Below are 19,910 nucleotides of genomic sequence, written 5' to 3' on the forward strand. Positions count from 1 at the left end.
TGAAACTCCATTTTTAATTTTATGAGGAACCACTGTACTATCTATCATGACAGCTGTACCATTTTACATTCCCACCCGCTGACCACAAGGTTTCCATTTTCTCCACATCCTCACCAACACTTGTTATTTTCTGGTCTTATTTTTTGTCTTTTTTGGTCATAGCTATCCCAGTGGGTGTGAGCTGTGGTATCTCATTTGTGGTTTTTATTTGCATTTCCCTAATGATTACTGATGGTGAGCATCATTTCATGTACTTTTTGACCAAATATATATAATATGCGTATTTTGGGGGGGGATGTCTGTTCAAGTATGTTGCCCGTTTTTTAAATCCAGTTGTTTGTTTTATATAGTCTTGCTGTTTTTGTGCTTTTTCCTCCCTGATTGGTCTCAATGGTTGTTGCTTTATTGGTGGTGCTTATGTTCAATTCTGAAGGACAAGTAAAAATGTGCTTAATACCATGGGTTGGGTAGAAAGATGGGAAGTCTAATCTTGGCAAAGTGAATGGCATGTATAAATGGTACTAGGTGAGAGATATGTGTATATGCATAAATATACGTTGATGTGTATCTGTAAAATGTATGTGTAGTTTACATATTTTTTCAAAATAGGATTTATATATATATGTAGGTCTGTATACATTATATATATGTTATGACAAGGTTTCTCAACATCAGTACTGCTGACATTTTGTACTGGATAACTATTTGTTGTAGGGTGCTGTCCTGTGTATTGTAATGTGTTTAGCAACACCTCTGGCCTTAATCACTAGATACCAGTAACTCCCTTCGCTGCCCCCAACTGTGGCAATTACACTGGTAAATTGTCTTTGGGGCATCATGTCTCCCACCCCTGCTGCCATTGAGAACTACTGATATAAGAGGAGGTGTTGGATGGATGGATGGATGGATGAATGGATAAATAGAAAGACAGAGAGAGAGATAGATGGATGGGGGCAGAGGTGAATGCTGGTAAATTGCTATATCATGATTAAAAGCCTTATCTATAACAGGGTCTATTTGTGTATAAGTCGATACTCAAGAATATATCAGTTGTCTCGGTGGTTTAGGGGTCAGCTTAAAGAACATCTTTCTTATATTCTTTGTGAGCCTGTATTGATATTATTGTTATTTCTTATTGAGCACTAACTGTGGTAAGTGTCTCCCATTAAGACTCAATTATACAGTAAATTATAGCATTTCTCCTTTTCCATTCAGAGGAAGTCTACTTATCTTCTGAGACCATGTTCAAAGCATTGAACAACAATTTGTTCCTTTTTACTACTGGGCTCACTGGCAGAGTGAGGGACTGAGAAACCTTTAGCTTTCACCCATTTTATAGACAGCACACAGAACAGAGATGATGCAATTGAGTGAAGTGACATACTCATCAGTGGTATTGTAAGACTTGCAAAACAATAGGAAAGGGTATATTCTGGAAAGATTTGTGGGGAGGATTGGGACCTCTTCAATACTAATTTTGACTGGTGTAGGTATAAATAAACTTAACAGTCTTGTGAAAGCATAAGGTGACTAATTAGGCACGGCCCCTGCCTGATTCCTGACCTCCATCTGTGTCCTTTGCAGTTTGTAAGACCCCATTAAAATCAGGGGTGCTGTTATTCAACTTCCTGAGGAATTTCCTGCAAAAAAAACATTACAAACTAAAAAAATAAATTCTAAATGTTGGTAAACTCTAAAGGTTGTCCATTTCCAGTCTGAGATACAGGCAATTCATGTACAGTAAACAGTCAGGTCCGTAGATACCAGTTGTATGAGGTTTTCACCCCTAAGGCAGTGATGTGTTTAATCTTTCATGCACTGGAGCTTTCCACTGAAGAGTGGAGAGCGGTCATTCAAAGCCACACACAAATTTAGCAAATTCACAATTACCTACTGATTGGTGTTCATTTTGATAGCATTGATATTTGCTGATAGAGTGTGTTTTTCTTAAGATACTATCGCAGTGTAAAACGCATGTAAAATGTAGTTTTTTCTCTTTTACCCTTTCGTGGTTTTTCTAATTGTGATAAAAAAAAAAAACCTAATGTGAGATCTGCTCTCTTATCAAACTCTTCAAATCGTACAATACAGTACTATTAACTGTAAACACAGTTGTTGTACAGCAGCTCTTTAGAACTTTATCATTTTGCAAACCTGAAACTCTATTCACTGAACAGCAACTCCCCTCTCCCTCCTACCACCTATCCGTTTCGTTTTTATCCACAAAGCTCAGGAATCATGGGAGCCAAGAGGGAGTCACATAATCCCCAAATTGCTTCAATTTGTCTCCAACCTTCTCGGCATCGCTTCTGACTTAAGTTGTGCTCTTACCCTGGGTGATTTAAGGATGAAGGTTAATGTTTATTTAGCAGTTATGGGTCTGTGCTAAGCTCTTTGAATCATTATCTCATTTAATCCCCTCAACAGCATTGTAAGATACAATTATTATCTCCCTTTATCTTAAGAAAATATCTATCTATCCATCTATCTATCATCTATCTATCTATTTAGAGAGCAGTGGGGGAGGGGCAGAGAGAGAAAGAGAGAGGGAGAGAGAGAGAGGGAGAGAGAGAGAGAGAGAATCCCAGGTAGGCTCCCCACTGAGCATGAAGTCCAATGCAGGGCTCCATCCCACGGCTGTGAAATCATGACCTGAGCTGAAATCAAGAGTCTGATGCTTAACTGACTGAGCCATCTTGGTGCCCCTATCTCCAGTGTTTTTAGTAGATGAGGGGAGAGACTTGGAAAAAATTAAGTAATATCCTCATGTTTACTCACAAAGTAGTAAACTGAGGATTTAAACTCAAATCACCTTCCCCCAGAGCCTATACCATTAATAACTCTGCTAAACCAAATACCCTCTTCCCCTTCCATTACACACACACACACACACACACACACACACACACACACTGCAGATCTTATATCGGGACAAGCTGGATAAAGAATCAAAGCAAAAAGGAAGCAAAAGCAAAATAAAACAAAACAAAAATCTGCAAGAGAAGCTTTTCCCTGATCATATTGTCAAAATGACACCAATGCAGAGCTCACAGACATTGATTTTATACCTATATACCTGTAATTAAATATTAAGGTGGAAGGGTTTTACATTTCTTTATTTCAGTAGAAACAAACTATCATAACTTCTTCAAGAATCACATGCCTAGTTCATCAATTCAGACCGCAGACATATTTAGTTTGGGTATAGTTTTAAAAAAATTCTCATTTTAAATATTTTAAGGAAGGGTATCCACCTTCCAAGTGGCACATTCCTCACCACTCCCTGTCTTTTTTTTTTTTTTTTTTGCTTCACTCACTTATTTTACCTGATTTGTCCTCTTAGGCATTTGCATTTGAAATCCCTGCCTAGCAGTAAAAATTTGGGTGGATATGGGATGATTTTCCTTACATATGTCATATATTAATATACAGTACCCGTATTTTACCTTGAGAGCAAATGCCTCTCATATTATATTTATGTTAATATTATGGTCTCCTTCTCTTCTTCCCTCTCTTCCTTCTTTCTTCTTCTTCCTTCTTTCTTTCTTTCTTTCTTTCTTTCTTTCTTTCTTTCTTTCTTTCCATTGACATATATTTCCTATTTGTATTTCTACTCGTTTAATTCTTCATGGCTTCTTGACTAGAGGTGGATATGAGTCAGAGGAAGAAAAAGGCTTTCTTTATGCTGCGTTTTTGTTTATTTGTTTGTTTTGGTGGCTTTCTCAAAAATGCTTAAGAAAAGGATGAAGACTTGCTCTTCTGACTGTTGCAAGGTCCAGGAACGTGTTAGTGTTGGTGCAGGTGGTGGCTTTTGAGCCAATCAGGGGAGGCAGTGGGCAAATTGCTTTCCTCCTCTGAGCCCCAGTTTCCTTATCTATAGGATGCAACTGATGATAGTTGTGTCATTTGATTTGTGTGAGGTTTCGATAAAGTATCTGGTAGCATGGCCAGAGCAGACTTGGAATTCAGAACATACAGGGTTCTATTACCCTTCATCTCATTCTTCTCAGAGGCTAGGACTGAATACAGACACTGGCGGTGATATCAAAGTATATGAAAGGGATTCTGATGAGAATGTCAGAGAAAGGTTGCAATAAAAATGTGCACCTGCAAGTAAAAGCTCTCTGAAACCTCCACACGGTGTCAATATGCCTTATATATGAATTCATTAGTGGATGTGTGTGCACGTGAATGTGTACACGTAGATGCAGCATTTATGGATTATTGTGTGTGTGTGTGTGTGCACCTATATATGCAGTATCGATGCATGTGTGAGCATGTGTGTGCACTCATACATTCAGCATTTGTATGTGGATTAATGTGTGTATGTGTGTGTGCCCATACAGGTATAGCATTGATGTATATTTGAGCAGGTATGTGTGCACATAGGTGGAAGCATTTGTGTGTGGATGTGTGTGTGCATGCATGTGTGCACATGTGTGTGTGCCCACCAGGAAAGCCCTAGGAGAAGAGAATAAACTGCACTAGATCTTTGATGGTAACTGTTATTCAGTACATAGTAACTCATGATATATAAAATAAAGTCCATTTATGATGTTGGCCTTATCTTCTAATTAAAATCATAGGCATGAAGCTTCTTTATACCTGTGTAAAATATGCAGTTTAATTTCTCTGAACCAGGAGAAAAATGATTTCATTGTCTATTACGTAGCCCATCAGCACATGGTGGGAACAAGGCAGGATGGTGAGGGAAGCCTCATTCTTCCTCAATGTTTGTCCTCTCAGACTTTTGAGGAGCATAGATGTGTCCTCTGAGGTTTCCTCAAGGGCAGGAGAGGGGTGTTTTTGTCAGTTGCCCCTCCCCCTTCACAGCATCAAGGGCAGAGAATCTATGCTGTCTATGAAAAACCCATCTCAGATCATTTCCCCTGGGTTATTCATGTAAGGAATGGAAAAAAAAAATATTATGCAGCATCCATTCCCTAAAAATTTTCTGATAACTAGTAATAACTTATTTCAATGAAGCCAAAGCAAATATTTGAGAAAACGAAAGTAAGCTTGTCTTAGAAGCTGTAAAGGAATAAAGGAGGAAAAGGACTATGAATCTTAGCAGCTAAAAAGATTGAATCTGTTTTAAAGCTTACTATATAATAGTAATATATACTATGAGTAGCATTTAAAAATCCTGCTATTTAATAATTTCATTTTATAAGGTATGGGAATAGGTTTTGGCTTTATTTTCTACTTGAGGCCCTTTGGTTCAGACAGACCATGGTAAGAAGTAGCCCTAACAATTGGTGGAAGTATATAGCCAATGATAGGAAAACCATTACAAATGAAGAAACCCAATTTACACATTCAGTCATTCAGCAAACATTAGGAACTCAAAGAAGCTAGGTGTAGCCTGATAATAAAGGTCAAAAGGGCTATGCTGCTGCTGAAGCCAGAGACATAAGCAGGGAACAGAGTTTGCCAGACTATTTTAAGGATTTTAGAATATATCAGAAGATCAGTGATAAGTCACTGAATGGTTTTAAGTAGAGGAATGTCAGAATCATATTTGTATTATATGGGATAATTATTGTGCTCACAGTTTGCAAAGTGGATTGCAGGGGAATGTGGGGGGCAGGGCAACGTGACATCAGTGAGGTTGGCTAGAAGGTCTTACAGTAATTCAGTGTAGAGACTATTACATTTTGGGCTAAGGCAGTTATAATGGGCAGAGAGAGTGTGGATCTGATTTTATAGTTAATTAGTAGGTAAAATATACAGAGCTCAAATACAAGTAAATTTTAGAAGGCGAGTGGAAAAGCAGAGTCAAAGATGAATCTTGGGTTTTTGGCTTTATACTGAATCATTGGTAGGAACATTAACTGAGCCAGACAGGAAACAGTGGGAGATGGGTAGGGCTGGAATGAGGTACATTGTGGGGCATATTGAATTTGAGGTGTTTGTGGACATTCAGATAGAAGAATCTGCCAGGAAGGTGAGGCTGAGACTAGAGGAGACTTTAGGTTGAGGTTTAATTTATGATTTGTCCCCAGAAATATGGTAATAAAAACAAAAAAAGCTTGGAACAAGTCCTGTGGAACAGTGTGTTGAATAAAAATCCTCAATTGAGGGTTGAGGAGTGGTCATATTATAAAGAGATCAGAGAAAGTTGAGTATTCAAAACAGATGAAAATGAAGACTAGATGAGTATGAGGTATGGAAGCCCCTGGAAGAGAATGCTTCAGGGAGGATGGAATTGTTGTGGGTATCAAAGACTGTTAGGAGTTCAACTACAGAAAAGGTCTGAGTATCTAAATTTCTGTTGGATTAAATACTAGAAAGTCAGTCACACGTGTAGTGAGGTCAATGTCACTGAGGTACTGCAAGTAGAAGTCAAACTTCACTGATTGGAGGGAGCTTTTACATACCTTCTGAAAGTAAATAATAATTATAGCTGTCACTTGTCAAGACTATGTGTTGTGCCAAGCGTTCAAATCCTTTTGGGTTATCATGATACTCAATTATTATTGTGGAAACTGAGGCCTCTAGAGTTAAGTAGGTTTCCAAGGTGAGCCATTACGAATAGAGAAGTGTTGAGTTTGAATCTGCCCTTTCTGATGCCAAAGTCTGTTTAGTCTACACCATTCTGTCCATCCAGCTAGGGGATGAAAACACTTTCTGGAGCAGCAGTCTTTGCCCCAAGGGCCTTTGGCGATAGGTGCTTTGGAAAATATCTAGAACATAGGGATCCTTAAGACCACTTAAGTCCATTAAATCGCTAAAACAATTCATTCAGAAAGAACAAAACAAACAATGGGATAATAGGAGGATCCTTTTCATGACTAAAGGGCAGTAAGAACAATAGTGTGATGAAAAGTGACAAGAATTGAGGGAGGGAGAGATAGAAAGACCATATGTGATGGTCTTAAGGTCAGGGGACAGAAGACCATAAGAATATGCTCCATTACTTAAAGGCTGGACATCAAAAATGAAAATGCTTATAAGATGGACATCACAAAATGAAGCCTCATTTGTATGCAGACCTAACCATGCACAATATTCCAGCTCCATTCAGCAATGAAGGACTAAATCAGGGATAAAATGCCAATATTTCATAGAGAGACCCACATGCCCCTTCCTGTGCTGTGATATACAAGTATAGATGACTTTATATTTATGCTTTAATTTCTTGTATTTATTCTCCTACACTAACTCTATCTGTATTTTCTTCCCTCTCCTTTCTTTAGATCATGCTTCTTAGTGATCCTGAAATGGAGAGCAGTTTATTGATCAGCTCAGATGAGGGGGCCACCTATCAGAAGTACCGACTCACCTTCTACATCCAGAGCCTGCTCTTCCATCCCAAGCAGGAAGACTGGGTGCTGGCCTACAGTCTGGATCAAAAGGTGAACAAACACTGTTTTTATTTGCATCTTGTCACCCAGGTACCACCCTGGGAGGAATGCTTGCTTACTCAGTCCAAATTTTGGAGGGATTCAATGACATTTCATCATTCAACCCAGTTGATTTTGTCTGCAGCAACGAGCTTTCTTTTCTACTCTTCAGTATCAAAATATGCAGGCAGGTACATTTTGCTTATTGGCAGTGCTGTTGATCATTTTGTAGGCGGAAGATGATTTTCTCTATAATTTTACTTGTTTGACCTTTAAAACAACCCTGTGAAGCAAGTAGGAAATGTGCACTCATAATAATTTGCTAGTGACTATGGTAAACAAAGGTGCAGAAGGGCTAAGGTCTTTGTTCAAGCCTATGGAGCTAGTCATTGGAAGAGCCAGAGCTCAAATGCATATTGTCAGATTCCAAGTCTAGGGCATATTCTAGCATACCATGCAGTACTGATTTGGTAGAATTTGAATATACCATTGGTTGTAGTTTAGCAAAGGAAGGGAAGTCCCAAACATATCCATTTTGTTATTTTCTAGAGGTACCTTCAAGATATAACGACCCCATAAATCCTTCTTCAAGCTCAAGATCCATTTATCCAGCTGTGTACTTGACCTTGGCTCTTAAGTGTCTTAAATGCCTCTTGATTCAACATATTCCAAAAATGAACTTCTGCTTTCCTTCCAACATAGCTGGTTCTCTTCCAGTGTTCCCTAATTGTATCTGTTCATTTGCAAAAGATAGAACCCTAGGAGATATCCTTAATACTTCCTTGTCACAAACTTAACATCTGTAATCTGTCATTCTTATCTCTATCTCTTAATTCCATGGACTTCTATTACCACCACCATTTAAACATGGGTTATATCTGCCATTTGAGTACGACCAGAGCCTCTTCAGTGTGTTTATACTATAACCTAAACAATCTATTTTCCAAATGTCAATCTGAGGATTTCAGCATATTCTCATTGTTCACAGGAAATAGACCAAAGTCCTCTGTAGGATCTGTTAAGATCTCCTTAGCTGGTCCCTCCTCTGTCTTGACTCAAGGTTATCACTTTCCCTTGAATGGCCATCTTTCAGTTTGTTATACCAGCTGTCTCCCTGGCTCCATTTCCTGGGCCTGGAATCTTTTTCCCTGAAATCAACTTTGTCACTGTCAGATCTCAGATCTAGTTAGTACCACTTTTTCGGGACATCTTCCCTAAGCTCTCTGACAAAGTTAAATGCTCCTTGGTGTTCTTTCACATAATGCTATATACCCACCTTTAGAGTGCCTGTCAGTATGGAGATTTTACATTGATTTATGTGATATTAGGATTATCTGTATTCCTCACTGGACTATAAACTTCAGGAGGACAAGGCCAGGTTTGGTTTTACTCACTGATTTACCACCAGTGCTAGCACAGTGCCTGGTACTTAACAGGTGCTCAGTAATATTTGTAAGGTGAACAAATTAGTGGGTGAGCGCATAAATGCTCTGGTAATGATCCCACTGTAGCTGATCAATTTATACTTAAGAGACTTTAGATTATGCTTCTTTGTATCTCCTTAGTACAGAACCTAAGTACAGTGCTTGATGCCAAACTGTTATGTAATAATGTTGTGGAATCAATCAGTGAAAGAAAATAGATCTATAAGCACTGTCTTGCATAGAGATATCTACAAATTAACTTTAATTGAAATAGCTTCTTCTGTTGTCTCTTAAATCCTGAAACAGTTGCTCCTCCGTATATATTTAAATATGTGATTGTAAATATGAGTGTGTGTGTGTGTGTGTGTGTGTGTGTGAGAGAGAGAGAGAGAGAGAGAGAGAGAGAGATGTCAGCACCTTTAAACAATAATTTCAACATAACCTTTATATCTCTCATTAATGGAGCCTCATGGTGGGTGCCAGGTGCTTAATGCAATCCCCTAAGGACACCCACATGACATTTGCAGAACAAAAGCCATTGCAAATACATTTCTTTCATGGCATCAAGTAGATATTGTATGAAAGACTTAGCCAAATGTCAGATAGTCTGTGAGTTTAGATGCTTAGTATTGCTAGGAATGTCGAAGCTATATTGAAAAAAAGAATAAATTTTTTGGCTATTGTTAAAAGCTGGATAGTAATTTATTTAGATGATGCTCAGAAATCTGAAACTCTGTCTTCATGTATACAGAGACAAACTAGATTAGACATCTCATGCCAAAAGATTGATAAGCCAAATGCAGTGTGCCTTGTGTGCATCTAGAAGGGATATCCTTTCCCTCCATCTCCATAGCACTGAGAACATCTGGGGCATTGCTCATGAAGTACTCTTGTGGATATAATGCATTCAAAATACTTTCAGGCTTGGTGGCTGCTTTTTCACTTAGTAAAAATATTTGGAAATGTGGCACTGGGTGTTGATGGATTTTCCTAATCACGCTGCACATTTCTGGATGTATTATTCCTTAGGTACTCTTTCTTGTTGACATCTTTTGCATAAAGTGGCTGAATGTTCTTCAGGCCCATAAAGTTTCTAAGTGGTACCCTGCCATTCTTTTAAATAAATGGTGTGAGGAGGCAGATGATGCCCCTGGCAACATTTGCAGAGCTGGCATAAAACACCCAGCCTCAGTCATCCAGGGTGCAGAAGAGATTTTCTATATTTTGGAATAATTTATTGGTGTAGAGTCAAGGAGAGTGATGCTATGCAGCAGCAGATGAAGAGGCAAGGGGGATTTGAGATTGATATACAAATGTCTTATTTCAGACTGGAGCCTCTGTGATGTGCATGCATTGAGGCAGCTGGTTTCTTCTCAAGAAAATAAAAAGTGTTAGTATTAAGGTAACTGCAGCATCAAAGGGAGATGTTTGTGGTGAGGATTGAATCGATGTTTCCATTATTGTGCCTTTGATGAAATGCACTAGCAATTTCTTTAGAATCAGTAAGGCTATCTCGTTATGTTGTATGTATTACAAAAGACCTAATTGAATGATATTTTAGAGGGACAATATCCAATTGCTTTACCTCCCAAATTGCTACCTCAAAACTGCAGGAGACTTGCCGGGAGATCGCATTCGGTAAAGGTACTGCTGGAAAATTAAGGAAACACCTTCTGGATAGAACAAAAGTGTAGCTAGAAATTGAGACATGAACATAACAATATGTTAGTTGAGATGCTGGATGGGAGGTTGTGAGTCAAGTAGGAAACGTGGCTAACTGTATTGGTTCAAGGTGAGGTTGTGGGAGATCACCCAAGCCTCCCAACTTCCAAAGCTGCAAAGGGGTGGGGAGGTAGTGATAAATGCACCTTGTACTTGACCTTTTGGAGGGCCACTACTCTTGAATTTTGATGTGTCATGCTGTAACAGAGTTATTTCTGTTTCCTGTTCAGTTGGACCTGAGCTTTTGACCAAGTTCTTCCATTCTGGCCATCCCAAGAGCTTCCCAATTCCTGTGGCAGCTCCTCTTTTTTTCTACAGACTCCCCTGGCACTTTGCATTTTAATATAAAATAACTCAGTACTTACTAAAGACAAGAAATTCTTTCCTGAGTATACAAATCTTTGGAGATGCTTTACGAGAATCTTTGTGATTAAAAAACAACCAGCATAATAGGTTATGGCTGATCAAATTGGAATAATAAAAGAAAAGCTCTCCTCTCCTCTCCAAATTAAAGCTCTAGAATGTCTTTTGAGGGCTGTATATTTACCAGTTATTTAAGAGGCAGGAGTCTCTTTTGTTTCCACCAGGCTGTGTCCTCACTGTCAACTGAAACTACATTGTGATGTTTTGGATTAGCTGGAGAGCTCAATAATATTATTAAAACTGAGATTTTTTTTTTTAAAGACTTTGAGTCAGGTTTTGAGGACACTGTCATCCTCAGAATGGTTAGATGTTGTTCTCATTGCTGTAGAAATTTGGATTGTTAAACATTCCTCATTTTGATAAGAGACTTGGTGTCATTGGGGTTTTGTTTGTTTGTTCATTGGGCACATGCTCATGTATTTACAGATGCACACATCATGGCACAGGGGTCTTCCACAAGAGACCCTCAGGGGTCTTTCCACAGAGTTGAAAACAGCTGTTTTTCTGTGGGAGAGGCAGAGTTACACAACTCTCTATTATCATTTATCTACTTGGCAAAACGGAGCATTAACAAGTACAACTGCCTTTGGAGACCAGAGATGAGGAGCTCCATGGGATTTCAGACTCTGTTGTTGTTTTTCAGACACTTCTGAGGTGAACTGGTCTAGAATTGCCAATCATTTCAATTTAGAAACCACTTTCTGAAACACTAGCACACATAGCACATAATGAAAAGTGGCTATTATAGTAGTTGGGCAGAGTGGGCAGCTTTTTTTTTTTTTGATCACCTGCTACCAGCCAGGTTCAATAGTAGCTGACAGATTGACAAGCTGGTTAAGGAGCAGATGCAATTTTGATCATGGTCACTGGCAAAAGAGAGTCCACAGTTGAAGAAGTGATGGTGGCTCCACGCAGGCTTTGCTGGTGGGCCTCTCTCTGGGGCTGCACGAATAGGGCACTGGCGAAATAGAGCATCTGGTGTGTGTAGGGCCTGAAAATTCAAAAGGAAATTTAAACCTGTACTTCTGGAATGCTGGATACAAATGATGCTGTTCCTTTCATTTGTATTCTCCTGTAAACCCTCAGATTAGAAATGTAATTGTATTCAGAGCTCCAGGATTAGCAGGTGATGACAACTTTCCTCAGTAGCCTTTGGCGGAAACAGGCTTTCTATCTCCCCACCTGGTGGGGATAAAGCTTCTAGGGATTAACTAGGGATGACCGTGGTTTTGAAGCGTATCCTCCAGGGAATGAAAGTACTACTGAAGGGCACCTTCTATTTCAGGGAAAACATTGCAATTTCATTAGGTCTCCTCCATGCCTATAAAACCATTTGTGTCTCATTTAAGAGAAAAACAATCCATAGCTCCTCTCACCTATGGCAAGCTGACCGTGCTCTTCAAGATATCTTGTAGGTATAGTGGGGATGTGCTGTCTCCATCACCATAGAAACACCAGCTTCCATGAGGTCACTTTCATGTAGGTGAAAACAGAAACCGTGGACCAAGAATGGCCCCCCCTTTTTTTTATTAAGAAGGTGGAGCAACCTGTGTGTTCTTCAGAACTACCATTCTGAATAGTTCATTCAGAACTGTTAATACTACCATTAATCTGCCTGAACTGAGCTCTGAATGACACAACTGGTTGAGTGTACAATATTAGCTTGCATTTGGTGAGGGTCATGTGGTAAAAATCTCTACCCATGGCAGCTTTGCTCATGAGAATCTTAGCTCAAAGGAACAATATTCATAAAATTATGAATCTCATGACCTTGGTCTTCCCAAACCTGCTTTTCTGTATCAAGTTCCAGAATTTCTGTGCTTGGCCTCTACATTCTAGGTGTCCATTTTGGTAAGCTGGCACATTTCTGTCAGGTAAAAGGACATGAACATTTGCCAAAATAATTAATGGAAGATGCAGCATATATAAGCATTAAGTAGGGTACTCAGGGACCTTTTCCCAACATCTTCCCAAAGCAATTCTGCTCTCATGGTAGAAATTCAGCCAAGACAGTATTTTGGCAAAGGAGGTGACTGCAGCCACAGGTGGGAAGGAGGTGGAACAGCCCACAGGCTTCTCTGCATTCCTCTACACCTTTCCTGTATGGAGTGACCATGTCTTCATGCACGTGCTGATCCTTTGTGTTCACACTGCTGCCTAGCATCCCTAACTCTGACCCTGTGCCTAATTCTGACCTGAGGCTTCTAGTATTCCAGCTTGACTCAGGAATTCTTCAGCTTGTCCCTTCCTTGGCAAGTCTCTCTAGACTTAGGAACTTGTCTACCTGACCTGACCATACCTTCTATCCTGCTTCCATTCTCTGCTGCCATCTTGACCAGTCATACTGGTATGATAGTACCTGGCCTTTTATTTATTTATTATTATTATTTTTTAAAATTTATTTATTGTTTGATTTACACCCAACTTAGCATATAGTACAACAATTGATTTCAGGAGTAGATTCCTTAATGCCCCTTACCCATTTAGCCCATCCCCCTTCCCACAATCCCTCTAGCAATCCACTGTTTGTTCTCTATAATTAAGAGTCTCTTATGTTTTGACCCCCTCCCTGTTTTTATATTCTTTTTGCTTCCCTTCCCTTATGTTCATCTGTTTAGTATCTTTTTTTTTTAATCTTTTTTAATGTTTTATTTATTTCTAGGAGAGAGAGANTAGTATCTTAAACGCCTCATATGGGTGAAGTCATATGGTATTTGTCTTTTTCTGACTGGCTAGTTTCACTTAGCATAATACCCTTCACTTCCTTTCACAGAGTTGCAAATGGCAAGATTTCATTATTTTTGATTGTCAAGTAATACTCCATTGTGTGTGTGTATATATATATATATATATATATTTATGTATATACCATATTTTCTTTATCCCTTCATCTGTCGATGGACATATGGGCTCTTTCCATACTTTGGCTATTGTCAATAGTGCTGTTATAAACATCGGGGTTCACGCGCCCCTTTGAAACAGCACAGCTGTATCCCTTGGGTAAATATGTGGTAGTGTAATCGCTGGGTCATAGGGTAGTTCTATGTTTAATTTTTTGAGGTACTTCCATACTGTTTTCCAAAGTGGCTGCACCAGTTTGCATTCCCTCCAGCAGTGCAAAAGAGATCCTCTTTCTCCACATCCTCACCAACATCCATTGTTACCTGAGTTGTTAATTTTGGCCATTCTGACAGGTGTGAGGTGGTATCTCATTGTGGTTTTGATTTCTATCTCCCTGATGAAGAGTGATGTTGAGCATTTTTTCATGTATCAGTTGGCCATCTGGATGTCTTCTTTGGAAAAATGTCTATTCATGTCTTTTGCCCATGTCTTCACTGGATTATTTGTTTTTAGGGTGTTATGTTTGATAAGTTCTTTATAGAATTTGGATGCTAAGCCTTTATCTGATATGTCGTTTGTAAATATCTTTTCCTTTTCTGTCAGTTGCCTTTTAGTTTTGCTGTTTGTTTCCTTCACTGTGCAGAAGCTTTTTATTTTGATGAGGTCCCAGTGGTTCCTTTTTGCTTTTATTTCCCTTGCCTCCAGAGACATGTTAAGAGGTTTCTCCGGCTGAGGTCAAAAAGGTTTTTGCCTGCTTTCTCCTCTAGGATTTTGATGGCTTTCTGTCTTACATATAGGTCTTTCATCCATTTTGAGTTTATTTTTGTGTATGCACCTGGCCTTTTAAAGTCAGTGTTAGTCTTAGGGTGCCTGAGTGGCTCGGTCAGTTAAACGTCAAATTTCAGCTCAGGTCATAATCTCGCGGTTCGTGAGTTCAGGCCCCAGGTTGGGCTCTGTGCTGACAGCTGAGAGCCTGGACCCTGCTTTGGATTCTGTGTCTCCCTTTCTCTCTGCCTTTCACCTGCTCACACTCTGTCTCTCTGTCTCAAAAATAGATAAACATTAAAAAATTTTAAAAAATAAGGTCAAAATCAGTCTTTAATCCTTTTCACTCAAGGTATAGTGTATACATAGGAAAGTGCACATCTCATGAGTTTGATGAATTTTCATAAACTGAATTCACCTATGAAACCAGCACTCTGATTCAGAAGCACATGACTGGCTTTCCAGAATCCCGCTTGTGCACTGTACAATCATTATGTTCCACCCCCATTGGGGCCACCCTCAGTCAGGGTTGTTTTTAATGTCATGCAGATGATTTCTGGATAAGATGGTGAAGGAATAGACACAGATAAATTCCTTGGAAAGAAAGTTAGACCATAGCAGGTGAGGGAAATGACAGAGAAGGGGAATTTTAAAAATGTAAACTTTAATCCAGAGTTCATTGATATTGAATAAGCTTGGTTCATCCAGAGCATTTGTAAGGAAACTTTCAAAAAATGCCCATTTACAATTAATTTCACAGGTTTCAATTTTTAAAATGTGTTCCTTTGTATGCCCTAAGGAGAATACCCTGTGTTGGCAAAATTATGGTGAAACCCATACTCCGACATAGTATTGATGGTCATGCTAATGAGTTTGCTTTCTGGGAAGACATCTTGGCAATGTGTGTCAGAAGATGTACACGTATTCATAATTTTAATCCAGTGATTCACTTATTCCCATTCTGAGACTGTACCAAGAGAATAACACTAAGTACCACAAAGCTTTAGGTATGATCATTTCTCAAAGTCATTCATAATGGGGAAAGCTGCATAGAAACTTACTCAATGGCCAACATTGAGAGATTTTATACCATGGGCCATACATTTGACAGAATATTATGCAGCCATCCAAATGGTGGTTCTGATGACCATGTAGCAGCATGGATACACATTCATTCCTATTTAATGCATCTATATTTCATATTACTACTGTGTATATATATGTATATATATGCATAAGAAATGTTAAGTAAAGTCATATTATTTGAGTACAGATAGGCAAAAGATAAAATAAAGAGAGGGAGAAAGGAAGCTAAGAGGGAATGAAGGAGAAAAATTTTTAAAGGAAGGAAGGAAGGAAATTTTCCCAAATATTTCCTGGGGTCTCTCAAGATGATGGAATCCTATTTTGGGTTTTTTTTCTGTACTGTTTTTTTTCCCTAAATTTTCCATTATTTCATTAGATTACTTTTATAATTTACAAAAATCTGAAAAGTAATCTACCTTAAATAGCTTATGTTCAGTCCTAGTTACGAGGCAGTGCTCTTAAACATTTTAGGTGTGAATATGGTCATTTTATTTTATTTTTTTTTTATTTTTTTTTATTTTTTTTATTTATTTCTAGGAGAGAGAGAGAGAGAGAGAGAGAGACAGCGTGAGCAGGGGAGGATCAGAGAGAGAGGGAGTCACAGACTGAAACAGGCTCCAGGCTCCGAGCTGGCAGTCAGCACAGAGCCCGTCGCGGGGCTCGAACCCACGAACCGCGAGATCATGACCTAAGCGAAAGTCGGACGCTTAACCGACTAAGCCACCCAGGCGCCCCAGAATATGGTCATTTTAGATAAAATATTTCAAATCATTACTTAAATACCTTTTCAAAAGGCACAGTGGTGTAGAAGAAAATTTCCCTGAACTAGGAGTACATTAAGTCTAAGATTTCTCTTCAGCTTTGTTTTTTACTCTGGTCCTTTTTAAACTGAAGCTCTAGAAATTATGTTTTTTCTCCTAACAAAAAGTATACTCTTGTTGGATATAATCTCAATCTATATTATTTACAACTCAGTGATAGATATAGTCTTATTATTTAGAAGCATCCACTATAGATAGATGTTAAGGAAGTGATTTATTCTGGTAGTTTTTCAGACGAATTTTGTGACTATACTCGAAAACTGAATTAGTATTTGGTTATTTAATTTGACAGCTGTAATGGAAACAAATACTCTGGAGTGAAGGGGTGTAGACTTATGCAGTGAATTAAGGTTTGTGTTGAGTAACTCTTACATGGCCATGCTGTGTTATTCAATATTGGACATATAGGTTCTTCTCAGAAATGGAGATAATATGCCTTTAAATATCTTCTATGTATGGGCAGTGACAGGTGCTTTTATGTACATTATTATATTGGATTCTCATAGGAGTGTCTGCAAGGTGGATAGTGTTATTTCCAAGTTACAAGTGAACATATGTCTCTTAAGAACAAGCAATGTTAATTTGCTCATGGTCACAGAGCTAGTGAGAAGCCTAGTTTACTCTCTATTCTAGGCCTTTCTGAGATCTCCCACTATAAGCCACCACCACACCTCACTCTCCCTAGAGGATAGACAGACTTACTGCCACATCTGGGCAGAAATTCATATGGGCAACTTCATACTGAATCCCAGCCCCCAGCATAATGAGATGACAAAATCGGCCATGCCAAAACCAGACCTTTGGATGCATCCAGTGGTTCCTCTGTCACATCCCTCAGCTGATGGCACTTTCCAGGATGAGATCTGGAGGCCGGAAGCCATCAAACAGCCTACTGATGTTAGGCCATAGGACTAATTAATTTGCCTCGAGCAGAAAATAAACAAGGCAGTAGTGTTTTTTTCAGGTTTTGTCCATTTTTGCTCACTTTTCCTATTAATTTGTTTCAACATGTGGGTTAATATGTAGATTAAACAAAAGAGTTTGCCATTTAAGTAGGTAATACTATGATTTGAAGTTTTTTAAGGAAGTTTATGAAGACAACATCTTTAATATGGTAATGAAGATAGAAGTTGAAATCATTTAACTTCATTTACAAATCATGAATATGTATTATGCTTTAAATGAAAAGAAGGGCTAAAACAGATATAGTGTTTGTTCAATTTACTAAAGAGAAGACAATTTGTCAAGATTTTTTTCCCCAAAACTCAAGCAATATGCAAATGTAGGAAAATCAGACCCCCATGTTAATTCCATGGCATGATGAATATTTTTATAATCCTAATTAGTACCAGTCATTTAGTCTAGCAATTTCCCCCAATCTAGCCAATTTGAAATTAAAATAGATGCCTTGATTACAAAACTCATTAGCACAGAAGCACCCTTCTCACTAACCAGTTCATTTAAAATGCACAAACTGAATGAAGTGTGGAACACTTGTGTTGTCAATTGGCATAAGTGAAGTGAGTCTTAATTGGAAGCATTGTGAAGTATTTGTATTGCTGCATGTTTCATTGCAGTATAATATATCATTCATTAAATGTAACAAAAGCAACTTTTAAATGGTTTAATTAAGCAGAGTTGGTGCACTTGGTAATTTTTATAAAGTCGAATGTCACAATTGTTTGCATTTGAAGTCCTGATCGGTATTAATGTCAGGAAGATGAGGTCTGACTCTGCATTTATCACTCCGATTATGCGAAGAATGGCAGGTTTAATGTGAGAGGAGAAAATTAAATTCTAGAACACTGACTTCTTAACTTCAAAGTACCCACATGCATGTCATCCTCATGCATGTGGCTGTGGAACCCTGGAAGTACCTGACGTCTGGCTGGGGATGGAGAAGAAGGGCTGAGGACTAAGAGTGAAATGGAAGGAGCAAATAACAGTTGGAGACTTTTCTTTTTGTCATTTCTTTTTTAATCAAGGGAGGAAGTAGTAGGTGGAGAGAAACTCTATCCAATATATTTTCATCTGCTCAAAAGAGCAATAGAGATGTGTGGTGGTGCAGATTGATGTTCTGTCTAAGCCAAATGTGGTGGGAGTGGGGGAGGAGGGGGAAACTGGCTCCAGGCCAGGGAAATGCTAGAAACAGGGACTCTATAGAAGTCCTGAGCTGGAGCCAGATAGCAAAGAGTTCGAGGCTTGTTTTTGTGTAGAAGTTGACAGAGTGAGTTGCAATAATGGCGGATCTGGAAGCATAAAATATATGACAAGCACAGAAGCCACTGTGCTGTTGATGTTTATTCTCTGTGTATTCCAGATGTCAGCTGTTACCTCATGTTTATGGACTGTTTCAACCCCACATCAGTGAGGATGCAAACCTCAGCCATGTCACTGGTTTCCATGAGAAATCTAATTTTAACAGACACTGGTGACGTCCTGTCCATATGCATTTGGTATTTCCACTGTAGTGTGCTCCTGCTGACTTCTGATGGCTAGGATTTTCATTTTGTTGCTGGAAAGCAGTCTCCACACCCTCTAGAAGCTACCCTATTCCTCTGCACAGTACCCAGTAGAAGTGCCAGGGAGGTAACATGTTGGAGCAGCCAGTCACCAAAAGAATTTGCTATCTAAATACTCTGCTTCCCTCACTTCTGTGGGACAACTCTGAGACATGTATACACTCTTTTCCCCCAGAATTTCCCATTGTAGTTAAGTTGTAGTTGCCCATAGTGTTAGCTGGCTTTATAATATACTGTATATTAAGTGCCTTCTATTGCTTGGGTCGCTTCTCTATTCCTATACCATCTTCCAAGTAAACTACTTAAGTCTTGTGTCAGTGACTGCTTCTGGGGGAACTGTAACCAACTGTGCCAAGCATTTTGTGATTAGTTGGTGACAACATAGCTGAAGAATTATGGTGTCAAGGACAGGGGTCAAGCTCATAGCTTTTCACTTGGCAAAACTCTTTCAACATTTCTGTGTCCCTGTCTCTCCTGGGTCATGCCACTGTCTGGTTTTCTTCACTCTTCTAAGCTAAATGATGCCCCCCCCCTCAAAGATGTCTACCTCTGAATCCCCAGAACCTCTGAATATGCTTTCCTACTGGGTAAGAGAGACTGGGTAGATGCAATTCAGCTGAAGATCCTGAGATGGAGAGAATATCCTGGATTACTCAAGGGAGCCCAGTAAAATCACATGGGTTCTTATAAGGGAGCGGAAGAAAAGAAGAGTCAAAGAACTATGACAATGGAAATAGAAGTTGGAATGATGCTCTTTGAAGACGGCATCATGAGCACAGGGAATGCAGGTGGCCTCTAGAAGCTGGAAAAGACAAGGAAAAGGGTTTTCCCCTGGAGCCTCTGAAAGGAATTGTAGTCATGTGGCTACCTTGATTTTTAACCCCTGAGACTGATTTCAAATTTCAGAATGCCAGAAAATATAATTTATATTCTACAAATTCTATAAATTATATTTATATT

At 39.0% G+C, this 19,910-nt stretch overlaps 1 protein-coding gene across 1 annotated transcript in view; it reads left to right on the forward strand.

Annotated features, from left to right (window-relative positions):
- The window catches only part of SORCS3 (sortilin related VPS10 domain containing receptor 3), a 564,865-nt gene that overhangs the window by 293,077 nt on the left and 251,878 nt on the right, over positions 1–19,910 (forward strand). The window contains exon 6 of the mRNA XM_077748455.1: positions 7,200–7,358. Within this exon, the coding sequence (XP_077604581.1) occupies positions 7,200–7,358 (159 nt within the window). The remainder of the gene's footprint in view (positions 1–7,199; positions 7,359–19,910) is intronic.

Source organism: Crocuta crocuta, unplaced genomic scaffold (genome assembly GCF_008692635.1).
Source record: "Crocuta crocuta isolate KB4526 unplaced genomic scaffold, BGI_CrCroc_1.0 scaffold619, whole genome shotgun sequence".
NCBI classification, from domain to species: domain Eukaryota; kingdom Metazoa; phylum Chordata; class Mammalia; order Carnivora; family Hyaenidae; genus Crocuta; species Crocuta crocuta.